General features: G+C 42.0%; 1 protein-coding gene across 1 annotated transcript in view; it reads right to left on the bottom strand.

The window, feature by feature from the left end:
• The window catches only part of CAMKMT (calmodulin-lysine N-methyltransferase), a 450,591-nt gene that overhangs the window by 26,995 nt on the left and 400,603 nt on the right, over nt 1–22,993 (bottom strand). Inside the window, exon 7 of the mRNA XM_084828963.1 lies at nt 18,074–18,140. Coding sequence (XP_084685089.1) covers nt 18,074–18,140 — 67 coding nt within the window. The remainder of the gene's footprint in view (nt 1–18,073; nt 18,141–22,993) is intronic.

Here is a 22,993-nt window from a genome sequence, read left to right as displayed (position 1 = left end):
GGGGTGGGAACCAAGCCTCTGTTGAGCAGCCCCTGCCAGTTTGATGACACTCAGTTCAACTCCCCCCCCCCAAGAAAGTATGTTCCTTTCAAGCGCTGTGTGATGCCAGAAAACCAGATTTTAAAGGTACAGTACACTTGGCTTATCTTGCCTTGTGTGTCCCTGATGGATCAAAGCTGATGCCATGAAAATCTGGGTAATACTCCAATGTGCTTCTCATTCCATTGCCATGAAGATCCCCCCTGGAAGAAGGCAACTTCCTATGTTCCTATAGTTTGTTTGTTTTTAATGTGGTAGAGCATTCAAACATGTGACCCCTCCTATTTGCTATCTGGAGTGGTACAATTTATTCTTTGAAGACTGTGGCCATTACAGTCAAGATAATTGTGGAGAATACAAAGATGGACAACTGCATAAAAAAGTAGCAGATAAACTGACCATATTGGAACTACTTTTAAAAACTGTTAGATGAGATCCCAAGTAATTTCAGTTTCTCTTCCATTTCAGTGTTCACTGTCCATGCCCTATTAATACAAGCATATAACTAGATGAGACGTACGTCCATGATTGGATCCCCCATCTCTTGAAACCCTTACATTTAGAAGTGTTAAACTACTTATGGTGCAATCCTATCATTGAGTTGAAGTAACTGCACAAGGATAGGCAACTACACCCTTTATGCTGGTGTAACTTCAAGTGACGTTGGAGTAGCTATGATGCATTGTGATGTGATTACACCTTCATAAATATAAGTCAGCATAATTGTTATGCTGCCATAACTATGACAGTGTAAGAGCTGGAAAGGGAGGTGTTGGGGCAGAAAGGAGCAGCCAGTTATTTGGTATCCTATTCTCCTCCAGTATTAGGCCCATCTTCCCCTGCCAGTATAGTTACAACAGCAACATAATTGTCATAAGTAAACTTGCAACAATGAGATTTAATGGAGAGCCTGACTGACTCTGCCCCTCTTCAGCCATAAAGGACAGGATCCAAACTAACCCAGGAGCAAATCACAGCACAAGATCAGGAACAAACAAGACTCAGGGTTGTATCCAATACTGTTCTTCCTCCACTGGAATAGACACCACTAGCAGATCAAATTACTCCAACACCCCTGCAGCACCCTGCACACCCTTCAGATGTGCTCCAGAGGGTCAGGGTATCCTCTGGAGAAGATCGGGGTGGGGGGGAGAGAAGGGTAACTCCCACTGCACAAGCAGAAGTCCACTTGTGCAACGTTGGTTTAACCCTCTGCAAAGAAGCATAATTCAAATATCAAGATGTTAAATGCTGGGCCAAGTCACTCCCCTCCCATGTCTGAACGGTGAACCCACAAACAGGTACTTGATAATGGAGAACTTTGGTAATAGGGCACTTAGGACAAAGGGAGCATTATGCAACAAACAATGAAAGCCAAGTCTAAGCAAAATAGGAAGAGCAAAAGGATAAAACTTGTATTCTCAGAACTTTTACACATACTCTGCCTCAGAATTTCAGGTACCCACCAGAAACACCAATTCCACTGCTGCAACCGGGGCTGCAATGACAAGGCATGACACACTGGTGAGCCAGGGTGGACCTGCCAATGAAGGTAAGCTGATTTCTCACAACAAGACTCCTAAACCTCCTCCATCCCATCACAACCCATCCCACCCAAGCACCCTAAGGTGTGTAAAGCATTCTAAAAACAAAAACAAAACATGGCTTCAGAGTATCTCCCCTTCCCTCTCTGGAAACATGGAGAGACTATGTACTGACTAGGTTTCATAAGGTGGTGATAGGGGATTCATAGTCAACCCCTTGGCCATTGGTTTATGGGACCCCACAGGGTTTGATTTTATCCCCTATGCTTCTCCATATCTACATGAATGTGCTGGGAGAGATCATGCAGGGATAAGGAGTGGGTTTTCATCACTATGCTGATTATATTCAGCTCTATATCTCCTTTCCATCACATTCTGGGAAGGCCATGGAGGTTCTGAATCAGTGTTTAGAATCAGTGAGGGATTAGATGAAGATGAACAAACTGAAATTAAATCTGGACAAGACAGAAGTGCACCAGAGCCTGATCGGGATGGGCTTGCGCTCCCTTAAAAGATCAAGTTCTTAGCCTAGCTTGAGTGTTCTCCTGGAACTGGCCTTATTATTAGATGCTCAAATGTCAGCTGTGGCTAGAAGTGTTTTTTGTTCAGGTTTTGCTGGTGCAGCAGGTGCTTCCATTCCTGGTAAAATCAAACTTGTGCTGATTACTAGAAGGACTGTCCTCCCATATAAACCTGTCTACTAGGTTATGTTCCTCTATATCTGTGTTCCACTGCCAAGGAAAGACATGAATCTTTAAAAATGCATTTGCCTCTATCATTTTATTTATTGACAGTTAGGGTGCATTCCTATGGGTGTTTAGACGGAGAAAAGTCCAACTCCCAGCATTCCCCAGCCCAGCCAGCCATGCTGTAGGACTTTTTTCTGTCAAAACACGCATAGGATTGCATCCTCTGTTTCCTTTTTGTGTTTGCACTCCTTTTAATTTGTTAATATATTTTAATGATTAGTTATTCTTTTTTATGTTTTTGTATTGTATAAGCTGCTTTGGGTTCTTTTTTGCAAAGGAGAAATTAGCATTCTCAATGAATACTCTGTCCCGAGTATAGTCCATTATAGCTGCAAGATGGTGATGGGGTGAACTGCCTCATCCATGCACTTTTTGCAACCTTTCCTTGCAAGCACTTCAGAAGATCAGGAGGTTTTTTTTTCGAGCATTTGCAGACTGGATAGGCTGCAAAAAGTAAGTGGAAATAAATGAAAGTTAATGAGAGTTCACCTATCACTAGTCTTTAATCATTTTTATTATGCTATGAAATATAGCAGTAAATTTATGCATCCTTTACCATTGCTTTGAGACAGGCTAGAAAAATAAAAACCATTAAAATAATAAAATAAAGGATCAATTTACAACCACAGTAATTTATAAAAGCAGGGACAGTAAAAGTATTAAATCACAGTAGCAGATAAAACCAAATTCAACCAAGGTTTTAAAAGGCCTGGGGATTTTTTTAAAGCCCTGGTGATGAAAAAAGACAAGCCTCACTTGGGAAAGAGTTCCAAAGGTGGGGGCCGACAACTGAGAAGACCTTGTCCCCAGTAACTACCCATCAAACCTCCAAATGTGGGGCATTAGCCAAAATGCCTCCCATTTTTGCTGCCATATTTGTAGGTGATAAAATATAGAGCATTTTGGTGAAGTTTGGTTTGGGGGTTGGGTGAATTTCAGGGGTTGGGGCAAACCTGTCATTTCTATCCTGTTCCCTCCACCACGAATGCCCTAGGCATAGTGTTCCAGAAATGTCTAGTAAAACATGGCAGCTTCCATTGATGGCTGCCATTTCCCCTCAGAATGCTATAGAATGATACATCCAGGGCATTCTGGGTGGGAAATGGTAGGTCCCAGATGGCAGCCACTGAAAAGAGCTTGGCCACCAGTTCTAAACAGGCAGCAGAGAAGAAAAACACACACACACAATAATTGCTGGCCATCCACTATCCAGGAGTAAGCTCCCCACAAATGTTTTGGCCAATTTCACTGACCTCTCCCCAACACCAAATCACTTTCTGGCTTTGGACCTTTTTGCCCCTCTCAAGGCTCGAAAATTCAGACTTTTGGCTCAGCCCTAAAAAAAACCAATTACAATTTTTAAAAACCAGGATACTAAGACATTTTATCGTTATTATTACTCAAAACTGAATCTGTGTAGTTTAATTCATTTAATCCAATTTGAATCAATACAATTCAATGTATAACTATATAATATTGCAGTCTTGAACTCTCATTGATGCACTTATTAACATCATACCACCTTGATGATGTTATGGAAAAATAGTATATGAATGTTATAAATAAAAATTATTACTACTTATGACAGAGCTGGGATGGGTAGCTTCTGAATTTTCAGAACAAGTAGTTTGGGGATTGGGAAGTACATTTTGTCAAAACACACAACCCTTTCACAAATGGCTAGAATCTCTAATAAAGTTGGGTAGTGCTGAGACAAAGGGTCTTATCAGAGAACATTCACCTCAAATATGGCACAAGAGATTAGTGGGGGGTAAAAGGGGATGAACCCCCTGTCAATTTTCTGAATTGAAGGGGGTAAAACTGGGGAAAGAGGCAAAACTCACTCGCATCATCAAGATTCCTTTCAGTGATGGGTGGCTGGTGGGCCATTTTTTATTTTTACACAGAAGCCCCCATCAGAGCTGTCTGGATAAAAGAAGGGCAGGAAAAACAATGAAGTTGCTGAATTTGGCCCCTTCACCACCACTCCAAATCCCCAAATGTTCCAGCTTTACTTTTGGGACTGAAACAGCCATGGCCACTCTCTTGATCAACCATCACTGGGAGATAGTCAGTAGAATACAACCTGCTGGTTCTCCTGGATCTCAGTAGCTTTCGAGTACAGGTTATCTAGGATTGGAATTGGGGGAATGTGCTGCATTGTTCTGGATTATGCTGGATTGGTTCCAGGTGATTGTGGCACACTATTGATCTGTGCAATGGCATTTGTGCTATTGCGTTTGAGAGGGCTCCATCTGAGTGGAATTTTAAGAACCAGAAAATAAAAAATTGGTTGGGCCAAATTTAAACTGCTTTATGGACCATATCAGGCTGCCAGTTGGTCATCCTTGTGTGAGCTTTCACACACTGGGTTGGAAATAGAGCCCCTGTGCCTTCAAGCTACTACATAACTAAAAGGAGCCATCCGTTTATTAGGAACATAGGAAGTTGCCTGATACCATTGGTCCATCTAGCTCAATATTGTCTACATTGACTGACAGAGATTCTCCAGGGTTTCAGGCTGAGGTCTTTTCTAGCCCTAGGTGGAGATGCCAGGGGAAGAATTCAGGACTTTCTCCTTATCTGTCACCAGTCTTGACTTTCAGTGTGGTTGTAGGTATGGGCAGTTATTCATTGCTTATCCTGAATATGGTGCCCATTTTTCCAAAACTGCTTAAAAATTTGATGTGTCATTAGTGCAGATTTTCAGTTAGCATTACCAAGAAATCTTGGTAATAGGCTAAAAAGGAGAATAGTACCGTTCAACTGTTATCCCCCAGAATAATTGGTTTACCTGAGTAATTTTTACCTGGTACAGTTTTGTCTTGTGTTTGCAGCCAGGCAGTCTCCTGCTTCCTCTGACCTTGATATCAGCACCTGTATTACACCCACGGCTATTGGGAAACTGTTCAGCCTCAGATGTTCTGATTATTGTGCCTTGGCTGCCAGTTCCCATGGATGACATGCAAGTCATCATGGGTCACTCTGCTGTTGGAAAGCCCACAGCGATGACATATTTCCAATAGAGTTGTGAAACTTAGCCCATCCTTTGAAAAGATCGCAATAAAGACTCTTGGGAAAAGGTGAGACAAAACTGGCTGTGAAGCTGTAAACACAACCTCTCTTCTCTACGTTTTTATGAATTGAGCACAAGGTATTGCGATTAAGGTTAAAAATGTCAGCATCTTCCATCGTATTTTGAAATTCTGAATAAAAATTAATTTACCTACAGATAATGAAAATGAGAGAGTACAACAGAATTCTAGAATTCCCTGGTAGATGGAACACATGGGTACTCTTCAACACTTTTATACACTTTAACTACTGATGGAAGGCTTCCATCAGTGGAATGCAGGGAGGCAGGTGATTTCCCCCTTCCCCGTGTCCTGAAAAATCTGCTCTGGAGGGTTGGGAACTCCAGAGCAGATTTTGGGGTGCATGGGGAAAGGAGAGGAAGGGAATGTTCCAGTGTTGGGATGGGAAGATCTGTCAAGTCCTGTTCCACAGATGTTCCCTTTTCCCCCAACTCCAGTGTTGGTTCTGAGCAGATGTGTGTGTGTGTGTATGGGGAGGGTGGGTTACAGAAAAAAATCTGTACAGTTTGTATGTACTCTTTTTTCTTTGCACACTGTTCAACTGTGCACATTTAATTACATGCATTTTTCTTGTTCTGTGGAATGCATCACAATTCCTGAAATGTATGGATTTCTAGAAGCAAAGTGCATCTGGCTCTGCATCCTTTTCCAGATAGTGTGGACTGGAGAAATCGCAAAAATAAATCCGATGGAGTGGATTCCTCACATATTCCTATTCCAGTGCATGAGTCAAAGTCTGCACGTGCTGAACCTTGATAAGAGTGGAATATTGGGTTGAAACCAACAAAATGAAATTTAACAGAGACTGAGAACAGAGAATTTAACAGAGAAATTTAACAGAGAAATGCAACGTTCTGCATTTAGAAAAAAAATGTAAAAATGCACAGCAATAGGATAGGAAAACAAAGCTCTATGAAGAGAGACTGAAAGAACTGGGCACGTTTAGCCTTGAGAAGAGAAGATTGAGGGGAGATACGATAGCGCCCTTCAAGTACTTGAAAGGTTGTCACAAAGAGGAAGGCCAGGATTTCTTCTCCATCATCCCAGAGTACAGGACACGGAATAATGGGCTCAAGTTACAGGAAGCCCGATTCTGGCTGAACATCAGGAAAACCTTCCTGACTGTTAGAGCAATACGACAATGGAACTGATGACCTAGGGAGGTAGTGGGCTCTCCCACACTGGAGGCATTCAAGACTAGGCTGGACAGCCATCTGTCAGGGATGCTCTGACCTGGATTCCTGCATTGAGCAGGGGGTTGGACTCGATGGCCTTGTAGTAAGCCCCTTCCAACCCAACTATTCTATGATTCTGTGAAAACCTGGCTTAGCAGTAATATGTGTGAAAACGATTTCAGGATTATAGTCAATCAAAACTGAACATTGACTCAGCAGTGTGATGCAGCTACAAAAAGGGTGGATGAAATTTTGGACTGCATTAAAAGAACCATAGCTTCCAAGGCACAAGAAGTAATAGTTACACTTTATTAAGTCCTAGAAAAACCTTATCTGGAGTAATGTCCCTTTTTGCACAAATTTGGACACTTCACAGATTGAAACAGGTTTCGAAGAGGATAATTAAGATGGTCAGAAAACAAGTACGGAAAAACAAGTCCCAGGAGGAAAGGCTGAATGAACTGGGTATGCTTAGCTTGGAGAAGACTTGGGGGGTGGGCGGAGAGAGACATGATAGCACTCTTCAAATACGTGAAAGGCTGTCACACAGACCTGCCCTTTGCTTCCTCAGAGGGCAGGATTAGATCTAATGGGGTTCAGTTACAGGACAATAGGTTGAACATGAAGGGAAAGGCAGTTCAACAATAGAACCAATTACCAAGAGGGGTGGTGGCCTCTCCCGCACTGGAGATCTTCAGGCAGAGGCTGGACAGCCATGTGTTGGGGATCCTCTAGCTCTAGATTTTCCTGCATCAAGCAGGGAGTTGTGGTCGATGGCATATAAGGGCCCTTCCACCTCTATGATTATATGATATGGTAATAATAGGCACACAACCCCAATAAAGGCAGTCTGGCTATGGCAGTCTTCCTCGAAATAGTGCCCTCCAGATGTCTTGGACTACAACTATCATACACCCCAGCAGCATGGCAAATGGTCAGGGATGATGGGAATTGTAGTCCAAAACATCCAAAAAGTGCCATGTTGGGGAAGGACTCGATGGTCTTGTAGGGCCCTTCTAACCCTACTATTCTATGATTCTATGAAGACTGGGCATAGCAACAATACTTGATATATATTTTTAAAGAAACTCTTATACATGAACTTGGCAGACATTCACATGGTAGGCAACAAAAAACATACAAAGGTAACCTAAGCAGGAACCTTGATATCAGAAATTGGAAGCCACTGTTGGCATGATGCCTCCAACGTACTCATAGCAGAAGGGTGAAAGCAGTCAACAACAGAACAACCAATTTTGAGAATCACTGAGTAAGAGCTTCATCTCCTACAAACATATTGAGTTAATCAGGACCAGCCTTCATACTTACCATATCTGCCATTATTTGTTTGGTATAGAAGCATTAGTTCAAGACAAAAATTGGATTTAGGAATCAGAGTCCTCATAGGCCCATATAGTAGAACATGAGATCCAAAAAATAGGAACTTTTCTGTACAAAAGCCACAATACAAGCTTGCATACATTCTTGCAAATATTACTTCAAGGTCATAGAGTGTATATGTGATCCAGCTTGTCCCCCTGAAAACATTTGGTAATTGGTGTAAGTCTGGTATTACCATGTGGGAAATTGTACCAGTTTTATACAGGCGACAATTTCCTTGCTTTAAAAAGTATGTATAGTTTGGGTGACTGTACAGGGTGGAACATTTAATAGATAGGCTTCAAAATGGGAAACCATGCAAAATATAGTTATTTGGGATTGCAATCTGTAACCACACATCCCTCACTAGAAATTAGTTCCCTTCACGTGTTCGCTATGTGAAGGGCAATCACACATAGAACAGGACACCAAAGCCACATCTCTGGCTCCACCCCTGAGGTCACACAGTGCGACTGGCCTTGTCCCCTACGTTAACATATTAGGCGTGGATGCCTGCAAAATTAGTCCTAAATGCACAGACCTCTACACGTGTCTCTCTGAGATACAAGTAGGTGTAGTGGTGATTTTAGAACATAGGCAGGTCTTAAGTTTCATAGGAACTTTTATCAGGTTACACAACTTTTGATCAATGAGTTTGCAGAACAGGACCATTCATTACTCCAACAGTCCTGTTTAAACAAATTTGGTAGGAAATGGATCCTATTAATTTTGGTAGAAATTAGTTGCAAGTAAATATATTTCAGATGGAGGCATTGGACAGTGATAGAAAAAGAAATTGGTAGAACAGCTAAAGGCGGGGGGGGAGGGGTTGTTAGTTAAAACTGTGGATATTTGCATAGTGGTATCTGTTTTATGATAGCATATACTATGTTATTAAAAGGTTCCATTGCTGGAGGTGGTCAAACATGAGATGGCAAGATTGAACATCGACATCTTGGGAATCAGCGAACTAAAATGGACAGGCATGGGCGAATTTAATTCAGGTGACCATCATATCTACTATTGTGGGCAAGAATCCCTTAGAAGAAATGGAGTAGCACTCATAGTCAACAAAAGGGTGGGAAAAGCAGTACTGGGGTACAATCTTAAAAATGATAGAATGATTTCAGTACGAATCCAAGACAAACCATTCTACATCACAGTAATTCAAGTCTATGCCCCAACCACTGAGGCCGAAGAAGCTGAGGTTGATCGGTTCTATGAAGACCTACAACACCTTCTAGAACTAACACCAAAAAAAGACGTCCTCTTCATCATAGGTGATTGGAATGCTAAAGTAGGAAGTCAAGAAATCACCGGGATAACAGGCAGGCATGGCCTTGGTGTACAAAATGAAGCAGGACAAAAGCTAATAGAGTTTTGCCAAGAGAACATGCTGATCATAGCAAACACTCTTTTCCAACAGCACAAGAGGCGACTCTACACATGGACGTCACCAGATGGTCAGTATCGAAATCAGATTGATTATGTCCTTTGCAGCCAAAGATGGAGAAGCTCCATACAGTCAGTAAAAACAAGACCTGGAGCTGACTGTGGCTCAGATCATGAGCTGCTTCTTGCAAAATTTCGGCTTAAATTGAAGAACATCGGGAAAACCACTAAACCGTTCAGGTATGACCTAAATCATATCCCTGATGAATATACAGTGGAGGTGAGGAATAGATTTCAGGGATTAGACCTGATAGACAGAGTGCCTGAGGAACTATGGACGGAGGTCCGTAACATTGTTCAGGAGGCAGCAACGAAATCCATCCCAAAGAAAAAGAAATGCAAGAAAGCCAAGTGGCTGTCTGATGAGGCTTTACAAGTAGCTGAGGAAAGAAGGGAAGTGAAAAGCAAGGGAGAAAGGGGAAGATATACCCAACTGAATGCAGAGTTCCAGAGAATAGCAAGGAGAGACAAGAAGGCCTTCTTAAGTGAACAATGCAAAGAAATCGAGGAAAACAACAGAATGGGAAAGACTAGAGATCTCTTCAAGAAAATCAGAGATCTCAAGGGAACGTTTTGTGCAAAGATGGGCATGATAAAGGACAAAGAAGGCAGGGACCTAACAGAAGCAGACAGTATGACAGTATTCCAGCCGAGCTATTTAAAATCCTAAAAGATGATGCTGTTAAAGTGCTGCATTCAATATGCCAACAAATCTGGAACACTCAACAGTGGCCACAAGACTGGAAAAGGTCAGTTTACATTCCAATTCCAAAGAAGGGCAACGCCAAAGAGTGTTCAAACTACCGCACCATTGTGCTCATTTCACATGCCAGCAAGGCTCAAAATCCTACAAGCTAGGCTTCAGCAGTATGCGAACCGAGAACTACCGGAAGTACAAGCTGGGTTTCGAAGAGGCAGAGGAACTAGAGATCAAATCGCCAACATTTGCTGCATCATGGAGAAAGCAAGAGAATTCCAGAAAAACGTCTATTTCTGCTTCATTGACTACGCTAAAGCCTTTGATTGTGTGGATCACAACAAACTGTGGCAAATTCTTAAAGTGATTGGAGTACCAGACCACCTTACCTGTCTCCTGAGAAACCTGTACGAGGGTCAAGAAGCAACAGTAAGAACCAGACATGGAACAACCAATTGGTTCAAAATTGGGAAAGGAGTACGACAAGGCTGCATATTGTCACCCTGCTTATTTAACTTATATGCAGAGTACATCATGAGAAATGCCGGGTTGGATGAATCAGAGGTCGGAATTAAGATTGCTGGGAGAATTATCAACAACCTCCGATATGCAGACGATACCACCCTAATGGCAGAAAGCGAAGAGGATCTCAAGAGCCTCTTGTTGAGGGTGAAAGAGGAGAGTGCAAAAGCTGGTTTGAAACTCAACATTAAAAAAACGAAGATCATGGCATCTGGTCCCATCACTTCCTGGCATATAGAAGGGGAAGAAATGGAAGCAGTGACAGAGTTTACTTTCTTGGGCTCCAAGATCACCGCAGACGGTGACTGTAGCCATGAAATTAAAAGACGCTTGCTCCTTGGGAGGAAAGCTATGGCCAACCTAGACAGCATAGTAAGAAGCAGAGACATCACCTTGCCGACAAAGGTCCGTCTAATCAAAGCTATGGTTTTCCCAGTAGTAATGTATGGCTGTGAGAGCTGGACTATAAGGAAGGCTGAGCGCCGAAGAATTGATGCTTTCGAACTGTGGTTCTGGAGAAGACTCTTACGAGTCCCCTGGACTGCAAGGAGGTCAAATCAGTCCATCCTAAAGGAAATCAACCCTGAGTGCTCATTGGAAGGACAGATACTGAAGCTGAAGCTCCAATATTTTGGCCACCTAATGCGAAGAGAAAACTCCCTGGAAAAGACCCTGATGCTGGGAAAGACTGAAGGCAAAAAGAGAAGGGGACGGCAGAGGATGAGATGGCTAGATAGCATCAAGGATGCAATGAATATGAACTTGAGCACGCTCCGGGAGAGAGCGCAGGACAGGAAGGCCTGGCGTGCTATGGTCCATGGGGTCACGAAGAGTCGGACACGACTGAACGACTGAACAACAACAACAACAATCTGTTTTATGATAGCATATACTATGTTATTAAAAGGTTCCATTGATAATAAAAGATTTGAATGGTAAATTATAGGTAGTAAAAATGGCAGCACTAGTATGCCCCATATTGCAGTGCAACATTGCATTTATTTCTGTAATTACATTATTTTATGCAGATAAGACAGAAAATGCTATTGCACCCAATAAGTTAAACACTTGACATTTTCATTGCAGAAAATGCAACATTTCAAAAATCTAGATATGTTTATTAATTAGTGATTATTAACACCCAGTAAACAACATTATGTCTTGTAAAAACACAATCTCTCCTCACAGCATGAAGCTGAAGTCTATTATTCACTGATTCCATATGCTGAAATACACTCAAATGATCACAGATGACCTTAGACATTAGATAAATGTAAATGAGGACATAGTTGAAAATGTGCTTTTGATTGATATCTAAAAGACCAGGTTGACAGGAGATGAAGTCCTGCACACACTACATGGCAATTTGAAACCTACAGAATATCTGGCTACATAAAACAAAACAGGGGATTGTTCATAATGAGCTGAAATCTAAGGTGTTCAGGGCCTTGGAAAAAGCACTGTTTCGATGTTTGGAACTTGAAAACAATATACCATTGCATTTACGTTTTGCAAGCATGACACAAAGAAGAACCAAATGCCTTAATCCCCCAAGATTTAGCATCTAACCAACGGTGCAGCAGGAAATGGAAGTAGTTTTTCTGGTAAACACTGATTGCAAATGGCAGAGGTAAGAGTTTTTGAAACATGATCTTTCCCAACATGTCCTGAATCCACCTTGAAACCGAAGTATTAGGCACATATCCACAAAAAATGGGGAAACAGTTACTATTTCTACCAGTCTTTCACATCACTGGGTTGGATCCAGACTTATAGATAAAGCAGACCCATTAAAAGGAAGAATTCCCACTGATTTCAATGGGTCTACCCTAAGTATTACTAATTTTGGGTCCAACCTATTGCTATTCCATTTAGGCCTCAAACATTAAAGCAGGTTGCAACTGGTTGTCAAAAACACTGCTCTAGGATAGAAAAAGTAGATTAACTTAAATCTGCACAATGCTCAACCAAAGACCACATACAGAATGATATACTGCTACTGCTAGGTAAAACCACAGGGCAAGACACTGTAAAGACTAAAGACGAAGATACAGAGGCACTGGCAGATATCAAAGAAATAGGACAATCGAGAATTCATTGTACAAAAAAGCACTTGCTCCTTAACAAACATTGAGCAACTCTCCAATGGCTCTGGGTGCTGATTCAACATTGAGCTAATACAATGAGCTAATACAATGCTAAATTGAATGCTAATTAAATTAAATTAAATGCTAATACAATGAGATCCAGATTTTCCCCTTTCTACTTCTGTCATTAACACAAATATAAGCTCAGCTTTTTGACGCCTACAGTCAGGACCAGAAATATTGGCACAAGGATAACTGTTTTGGCAGTTGGCCTCTGTACACCACCACGTTGAAGTTGAAAGGAAACACACCCAGATGGGAGCAAAGTCAGGACTTTCAGCTGTAATTCAAAGTGGGGCACTAACCCTTCAGGAAGGACAGCCAGTGGCATACACACACACCCATCATTGGTGGCTCATAAGTAATGGCATGAATGGCTGACAAGCAGCTGCATGGCCAGGTGTGACCTGTTTCCTGGATACCCCATGACCAATCAAGCAGATGAAAGGCCTGGAGGTGGTTCTGAGTGTTACATTTGCATTTGGTAGCTGTTCACTGGAACTCCCAACATGAGGCCCAAAGAGGTGTCCATGCGAGTGAAAGAGGCCATCATTAGGCTGGGGAAACAAAATAAACCCATCAGAGAGATAGCAAAAACTGTGGGAGTGGCCAATACAACAGTTTGGAACATCCTGAAAAAGTAGGAATTAACTGGCAAGCTCAGCAACAGCAAAAGGCCTGGAAGACTACGGAAGACAACTAAAGTGGATGACCGCAGAATTCTGCTCATGGTGAAGAGGAACCCTTTCACAACATCTAGCCAGACCAAGAATGCTCTTGAGGAGATAGGCATGTCATTGTCAACATCTACAGTCAAGAGACAGCTTTATGAAGGTAAATACAGAGGCTTCACAACAAGGTGCAAACCACTGGTAATGCTCAAGAACAGAAAGGCCAGATTAGCCTTTGCTAGCAAACTCCTAAAAAAGCCTGCCCAGTTCTGAAATAAGATTCTTTGGACTGATGAAACCAAGATCATCTTGTACCAGAATGATGGGAAGAGAAAAGTATGGAGAAGGAAAGCAACAGCTCATGATCCAAAGCATACCACATCATCTGTCAAACATGGTGGAGGCAGTGTTATGGCATGGGCATGTATGGCTGCCAATGGAACTGGGTCACTGGTGTTTATTGATGACCTGACTGATGATAAAAGCAGCAGGATGAATTCTGAAGTGTCTAGGGCTATACTTTCTGCTCAGATTCAGCCGAATGCTGCCAAACTGATAGGATGCCACTTCATATTGCAGATGGATAATGACCCAAAACATACAGCAAAAGCTGCCCAAGAGTTTCTCCAGGCAAAGAAGTGGGATGTTCTTCAATGGCCAAGTCAGTCACCTGATCTCAACCCAAGAGAGCATGCTTTTCACTTACTGAAGACAAGACTGAAGGCAGAAAGACCTACAAACAAGCAGCTGCTGAAGGCAGCTGCAATAAAGGCCTGGCAAAGCATCTCGAGGGAGGAAACTCAGCATTTGGTCATGTCCATGGGTTCCAGACTTCAAGTAGTCATTGACTGCAAAGGATTTTCATCCAGGTACTAAAGGCGGTCCTCAAGTTTGAAATGATGTTGGTTTGTTCCATTACTTATGAGCCACCAATGATGGGTGTGTGTGTATGCCACTGGCTGTACTTCCTGAATGGTTAGCGCCTCACTTTTGTCAAACCCCTTGAATTACCGCTGGAAGTCCTGACTTCGTTCCCATCTGGGTGTGTTTCCTTTCAACTTCAATGTGGTGGTGTACAGAGGCCAACTGCCAAAATAGCTATCGTTGTTCCAATATTTCTGGCCCCGACTGTACTTGTTCAGGTCTAGGATGTTGCTGTCCATTGCTCCACTTCATCCAGGGAAACCTAACAAGCACCATTAAGAAGCCTGCTGGATCAGATCATAGGCTTGTCTAGTCCAGCATCCCCCAGTGGCCAACCACATGCCCATGGGAAGCCCACAAGCAGGAAAAGAAGATCATAGGAAGCTGCTCTGTACCAAACCAGACCATCAGTCCATCTAGCTCCATACTGTCTACACAGACTGGCAACAGCTCTCCAGGGTATCAGGCAAGAGTCTTTTCCAGCCCTACCTAGATATGCCAGGGTTATGGTTCAGGATATGCCTGAACCACCTGGCATGCAAAGCATGTTGTCTATCATTGAGCTATGGCCCTTACCCTGAATCAGAGGAAGCACAATTGAGAAGAAGAAAAAATCCTTTCCAGCCTCAAACGTGGTGTCATTTCCACCCTTAGATGGAAGTGAAGGATTATCCATTGCTGGTTCAGTGACAGAACATACTGTGCATTCATAAGGCCCCAGATTCAATCACTAACATCTACAATTAAAATAACCTCCACTTAGCAAGGCTGGAAAGACCTTTGCCTATGAAGACCGAGACTATGTTTCCACCAGCAATTTACTTCAACCTGGCTGCGTGGTGAGGTCTCTGTGTTTCCATGATGTCATGGACATTCAGCACCAGCCCCGCATTTTATCACTGAAAAACCTCTTCTGTTTATAGTCCAACTTTTCCAGCTTACCCACAGCTCAATTACTGACTTGTTTCCACAATTGCACTGGGTCCGGTATTATAGTCCTAACCATGGGACATGTAGGCCAGCCCTTGTGGGTGTGTTGCTCTGACCTCAGTGACCCAACCCTTTCCCTCACTGTTTTCCTGAAGTTTCATCATCATTTTGGAGCAAGATGCCAAGGGAACAACTTTTAAAACATCATTGAAAATAAGCACTAGAACACAACCCATGACCCCAGTCAAGGGGTGTTTTCTTACATTGTGCTGAATGAGACTTGCCCTCTCAGTGACCACAGAAATAACAGAGAAGTCCCTCAAATGAGACAGCACATATCAAAGTCCAATTCCTTAAATGCGATTAAGCATGATCTGGAGGCTTTGGTCCACTGCCTTAGGATGTAACTCATTCACAGCTTCCATATAGAGATCCTGTGCATTACAATGGGGGCTGGTTTCGCTCTCTTTCCCACAACACACCCATTACTGTCTTGTCAGAAATAACTCCCATTATGGTTAATGAAGTCCTCTGGGTTAAAATGGGGGCTAGTTTACCTCTTTGTGTTCTCCCCCACTTCACAGGTCATGTGTGTCTACTCAGAAGTAACTCACATTGTGCTCAATGAGGCTTGCTCCTGAAATGCAGGTGCACCTGGACTTTCAGGGGAAAGGGGGAAAGCCTCTCTTCACAGTAAAAGGAAAATGATTCCTTTTTTAAAAAAATCCTGTACTCCTCCATTAGCTTCTCCTTCTGTTGTCCTGGAAACACAGCCAAGGAGGCAGGAACACTGATGAGGTAATCAGACCCAACCCAGACTCCACCCAGCCATCAAGAAAATAATTTGATTAGAGCTCAGTGGAAGCAGCACAGAGCCCCAGGCTACAGCGATGATAAGCTGGGACTTTAAGCGCTGTGAAAACTGGAAAAGGAGAAGATGCAATTGGGGAAACATCGCAACAGAGTTGCAAACAAAGTGAAACCAATAGCGTATAAACATGCCCCTACTTTTGGTAAGAGAAGACAATACTGACCTGGATGGACAATGGTCTATCTCAGTATATAACAATATTTTTCATAAACAAACTTTCATTATAGTATAAGGTAGTATGTCCATGCTGGAGGAATCTTCCTTAGAGGAGGAGCTAGAGCTCCCAGAGACAGACAATGTCAAGAAACAGCTCATGTCAGGAGACCTAGGAAAGCCTATGCCCTCAGGGGAGATGGCTACAGGTACATCTCCACAAGAGGTTGGGAACTCCACCTCTGAAACAGAAGCTGAGTGACCACTTAGCCCTTGAGAGTGTCATCATCTCAAGAGGCAGGTCAGTTGGGTTCCTCTGAGAAGGAGTACTCAGATAAAAAGGAGGACTCCTCAAGATGAAAGGACTCCTGAGTAGCAAAGCCCTCCTCTCAAGTAGGACTGTTGCCAGAGGGAGTGTAATGAATTACAGCTGAGGGCTAGGTGGAGTTCTGAAATCTCTGGCTTTATAAGTCTTCAGTCAGAGTTTGCTAGCTGCTAGAAACAGTGTTTTTCTAGTAGTTACAGTGTCTTGTTTCTCTAACTGATCCTTTGTGCTGCTGATCTTTGGACTCCTCTTGTAAATTATGTAAATGTAAATTATGTAAATTTGTTATTAGTATTGTATGCTGCCTAGAGTGGTGGGGTAGCTGGCCAGATGGGCGGCTGCTTAACTCTGCCTCTTGGACTGAGTTTTATATCTCTTTGACTACTCTCCTGTGTTTGGGCTTCAGCTGTGCCTGAGACATGGAAGCCATATATTTGCCTGGTAGTACTGTGCTTGGACCATTGCTTTTATCCTGTCTTAAATGGATCCCATAGTGGACAAATATATCTGTGTTTTACCTCTGCTATTTATTGCCTTTGGATTGCCCTTTAGTTTGCCCTAATGTGGAACTGGACCTAGCCAAAGCAGGACGGGGTAGGCAACTTGTGGCTCTCCAGATGTTTGGGCCTACAATTCTCACTGTCTCTTCACCATTGTCTATGCTGTCTAGGGCTGATGTTTTGTAGGCCAAAACATCAGGAGGGCCACAAGTTGCCCACCACTGTTATAAGGGCACTTGACCCAATATTCTGTTTCTAGCTTTAACAGTCCCTGATAGAAAATAAATATATCTAGCTTTTGGTGAATTACTGAGCAGTTTCTGCAAAACACATATTTTAGGACTTCAAGTGAACACTTCACATATCCTTCAGTAAGAATACTGGTGAATAAAGTGGCTTGATAACAGCCATATTAAAAATGTTTTTGAATGTAGCCAACATGAATGTTAACACATCTTACATAGGAGAAACTATGACAAAGCAAGTGTTTATGCAAGCTTGCTTTTCAAAACTTAAAAAGTGCCATATAGATTAACATGTACAGTCAATACATGCTGCACTATTTATTTATTATAATGCTATACCACCCAACAGCCAAAGTTCTGTAGGTGGTTCCCAAACTGATACACAATTTTTGCTTGACATACGATTCCAAGTGAGAAGCAAGCAGAAGTTTGAAAGTGAGCTAGCTCTTCATTCTCATACCAATCTACTTAAGAAGGGTAAATTTCATACGGAAACAATATACAAATGTAAATTATGTAAATTTGTTATTAGTATTGTATGCCACCTAGAGTGGCTGGGTAGCTGGCCAAATGGGTGGCTAATCAATCAATCAATCAATCAATCAAATAAATAAATAAATAAATAAATACAAAAAACCTTTTAAAGTGTCTTACCAGCTTGAGACTGCTTTGGCTCTAAACACTCCTGCCTTTTGGTTTCTTCTGATGATATCATTTACATCTATAACGTAGGTGTTAAGAATCATCCACAAAATTAAAAGAGTAAATCAAAAGTTACACTTGTTTTGTGGTAAATATTCTGATATTCATAAGCAAACTTTCATTATGGTTCAGCATCACTCCACCAAGCATTCTGTTTCTACCTGTAACAGTTTCCTCAACAATGGGTCTCTGGAAAATGGCAGTCTTTGTTACTATATATATGGGGGGGGCCTGTCATCTCATTAAAGAAATCTAAGAATGCAATCCTTAGAGGGAAGCTTCTAGAAGGAATCTTGGAGGCTTCTGCGTATCTAGTGCCCTGCTGAACTGCTGCCAGCAAGGCGGGAGGAGAGACAGAGGGAATTTTTGCCTCTCCATCCTCTTCTTTTTATGAAATTTTCCTTCATAGGCCTCTGAGTTGGTGCACTGCTGGGGCTGGAGAGGCCAAAGGATTTCTAGTATCCTGACATCTCCTCTCTCCTCCCTGTCCACTGGATCATTTGCTTTTCTCTCTCTCTCCAAGGCCACATTTGCGACCTCAGAAAGCAGCCAGAGCAAAGATGTGAAGGACAGTGACTGGAACTTAAGAGTCCCCCCCCTGAGGTTGTTATAGTGTCTATGACCTCAGGAGGGGGACTCTGAACAATTCTAGGTCCCCTGGGATGCTCTCCCAGGGACAGTAGGATTGTTCTCTTTGTTGATTAATTGTATGAGTTTTATTAGATTAACTGATTTCCATTATTCATTTCCTTGATTGATTAATTGATTCAATCTACAAGGGATATGGTTTGAAGACACATTTATTTCTTTATTTGATTTACATCCCACCTTTCCACAAACAAATGGCACTGAAGGTGGCTTCAGCATCCTTGATGAAGCTACGCAGGTCTGGCCCTGGCCAGTGACTGGGTGGGAGACTGCCTGGAATTTCAATATAAGAAAGGTGGGATGTAAATGTAATAAATATTTTGTATATGAGAAAAAAAATCATGGCCATGTTTGTTGAGAGTGATGGAAGGCACTAGTTTGGGGAAGGCTGTTTTAGATGATGTGTGCATGCATTACAGCAGACAATTAGTTAACCTATAGTGTCTCGGTTTGGATGTCAATGTCATATAACAAGCTCCAATTGTCCAGATTGGAGGTTATGTATGCAAAATGGTGGTAGAATGCACCTGGCATGCACCATAGCAAATCATAGGTTAATTAAGCCACGATTATGTGAGAAGAGGCACATCATCTTATATACCTTCTTCTCTTTCAAACAGGAGGGCCTTCTAAAATGGTGCCTGCCACCTGCAGCTTTCATAAGCATTTGTATTGAAAAGGAACTGCTTCCTGATTAATTGGTGATACTTACCTTTAATTTTAACATTAATTAAATATGCTCATTTTCACAGAATTTGCATTTTTGTATCTTCAAGGTACAGAAAACTTGTATATATATTTCAAAGCAATTGAACCAAAACAGAATGGTTATGAAAGAAACAAAACTATTTCATTTACACAAAACTAATGTTTATTTAAAATTATCTTAAAATTATGTGTGGTGTAGTACCCCCATGCTATCTAATTGGAAATCTCTGATATAGTGTAAGTATTGTAATTGCTATATATTGCTATACAGTAAAACTGGATTTGGTTTACTCAGTTTTATGTTACTTTCCACCAGATCATTAGGCATACATTTTAGAGAGCTGTGTTTGATTCCTGACTTTACTGGAAGATTATTGTTCCTAAATTTGCATTAATAAAGGAACCGGTGTTTGGGGACCTTTATTTTTGAGAGGCCATTTAAGGTAATCAAAGCAGAAGCAATTCTTTAATGAGTACAGGACAGAACAGTCTCTTTTGCGTACTGAAACTGCTGCTACCTCTGCCATGAGAACAGAAAAAGCTATAATTTCAAAGTACACACACATGGAAGTAGGTTTTACTAAAATCAACATACTGTTCTGTCTAACAACTAAGCTCAGAATGTCTCCTCTTAAAAAGTTACAGGAAATGCTATTGAAATCGCAAGTATCGGAAGACTATTCTTGTGGACATCTAGATTTGACATGCCAAGAGTGTGACAACATACTCTGCCATTTTAAAAAAAGTATAAATTACTCTCAGACCAATCTACAAATCATTTATGTCAAACTGAAAATTAAGTCATTTTAGCCTTGCTCAGTTCTGTGAAAGTATATTACTTCAATGCTTCTAAATTAGGGATTGTTCCATTCTGTCAGGTATCATTTGAATGTGTGAAGCATCTGCTGTTCCAAACAACTTTGGAGCATGTGGGGTTCTTGTATCCCCCTCATTAAAATATATATATATATATATTGTGCACATTGAGGCACATAATAGTCCTGGGCCAGCACATGTTGATAAGTTGTGCTAGGGAGTGTGCATCAGAATGTGCATCCCACTGAGAGTAACATAGTGCTAACAGTTCAACAGTAACACTTGAATGAGCGAGCATTCAGATGTGCGTTAAGCCTCTTCCTCCTGCCTAAGATGCTTGTGTTTATACATCCAGCCTCTGATATTTCTTCCCCTGGTGGGAAGTAAATGGATCAAATTACAGACGTAAGAATGAGTCCACAAAAGTGGACCAACCCTATTTACATTGGACATCAAACATGGCAGATTGCTACAGCATTCCTACCCTAAATAGATATACATGGAAGTCTGCCCTTGTAACCTCAGTAGAATTTGCATATGTAATCCAACTGCAGAAATCATCCCAAGGTGATGTACTTTAGGTTATACATCAAACTGTTAATCTCCTCTTTCTGACAAGGTGAGCCATTGTCACTGAATGCAGCAAAGTGATGGGTGGTGGGCAAATACCTCAACCCTTAACACATTTACTTGGTAATCAACCCCATGACTCAACAAAAGTCACTTCTGTCTGTGTGATTTTGCTTAGAATCACTGCCTAGCCTTACAATCCTGAACACAGGCTACTGTCAAAAATGCAGAAGGTAGATTTATGCTGACATAGTGGCTCCATCCCCTTCATGGATCACTGCCTTGTTGTGGCGAAGGGGCTTGCGTAACTCAGTGAAGCCATAAGCTATGCCGTGCAGGGCCACCCAAGACGGACAGGTCATGGCAGAGAGTTCTGACAAAATGTGGTCCACTGGAGAAGGAAATGGCAACCCACTCCAGTATTCTTGCCAAGAAAACCCCATGGAACATATCACAAGGCTAAAAGATATGACGCCGGAAGATGAGCCCCTCAGGTCGGAAGGTGTCCAATATACTACTGGGGAAGAGCAGAGGGTATTTCCAAGTAGCGCCAGAAAGAGTGAAGCGGCTGGGCCAAAGCCGAAAGGACACTCAGCTGTGGATGCGTCTGGTGGTGAAAAGAAAATCTGATGCTGTAAAAACAATATTGTTTAGGAACCTGGAATGTCAGATCAATGAATCAAGGTAAGCTGGAGGTGGTCAAACATGAGATGGCAAGATTGAACATCGACATCTTGGGAATCAGTGAACTCAAATGGACAGGCACGGGCGAATTTAATTCAGGTGACCATCATATCTACTACTGTGGGCAAGAATCCCTTAGAAGAAATGGAGTAGCACTCATAGTCAACAAAAGGGCGGGAAAAGCAGTACTGGGGTACAATCTTAAAAATGATAGAATGATCTCAGTACGAATCCAAGGCAAACCATTCAACATCACAGTAATTCAAGTCTATGCCCCAACCACTGATGCCGAAGAAGCTGAGGTTGATCGGTTCTATGAAGACCTACAACACCTTCTAGAACTAACACCAAAAAAAGATGTCCTCTTCATCATAGGGGATTGGAATGCTAAAGTAGGAAGTCAAGAAATCACTGGGATAACAGGCAGGCATGGCCTTGGTGTACAAAATGAAGCAGGACAAAGGCTAATAGAGTTTTGCCAAGAGAACACGCTGATCATAGCAAACACTCTTTTCCAACAGCACAAGAGATGACTCTACACATGGACATCACCAGATGGTCAATAGCGAAATCAGATTGATTATGTCCTTTGCAGCCAAAGATGGAGAAGCTCCATACAGTCAGTAAAAACAAGACCTGGAGCTGACTGTGGCTCAGATCATGAGCTGCTTCTTGCAAAATTTCGGCTTAAATTGAAGAACTTAAGGAAAACCACTAAACCATTCAGGTATACCTAAATCATATCCCTTATGAATATACAGTGGAGGTGAGGAATAGATTTCAGGGATTAGACCTGATAGACAGAGTGCCTGAGGAACTATGGACAGAGGTCCGTAACATTGTTCAGGAGGCAGCAACGAAATCCATCCCAAAGAAAAAGAAATGCAAGAAAGCCAAGTGGCTGTCTGATGAGGCTTTACAAGTAGCTGAGGAAAGAAGGGAAGCGAAAAGCAAGGGAGAAAGGGGAAGATATATCCAACTGAATGCAGAGTTCCAGAGAATAGCAAGGAGATACAAGATGGCCTTTTTAAATGAACAATGCAAAGAAATCGAGGAAAACAACAGAATGGGAAAGACTAGAGATCTCTTCAAGAAAATTGGAGATCTCAAGGGAACGTTTTGTGCAAAGACGGGCATGATAAAGGACAAAGAAGGCAGGGACCTAACAGAAGCAGATGAGATTAAGAAGAGGTGGAAAGAATACACAGAAGAACTATACAGGAAAGATCTGAATGTCCCTGATAGCCATGATAGTGCGGTCACTGAACTTGAGCCGGACATCCTAGAGAGTGAAGTCAAGTGGGCCTTAGGAAGCATTACTAACAACAAAGCTAGCGGAGATGACAGTATTCCAGCCGAGCTATTTAAAATCCTAAAAGATGATGCTGTTAAAGTGCTGCATTCAATATGCCAACAAATTTGGAACACTCAACAATGGCCGCAAGA

The sequence above is a fragment of the Heloderma suspectum genome, chromosome 1, assembly GCF_057233095.1.
Source record: "Heloderma suspectum isolate Gila_16-S chromosome 1, 16-S_ref, whole genome shotgun sequence".
NCBI lineage: Eukaryota > Metazoa > Chordata > Lepidosauria > Squamata > Helodermatidae > Heloderma > Heloderma suspectum.
Note: the sequence above shows the minus strand (reverse complement) of the source record. Positions and strands in the feature narration are given on the sequence as shown.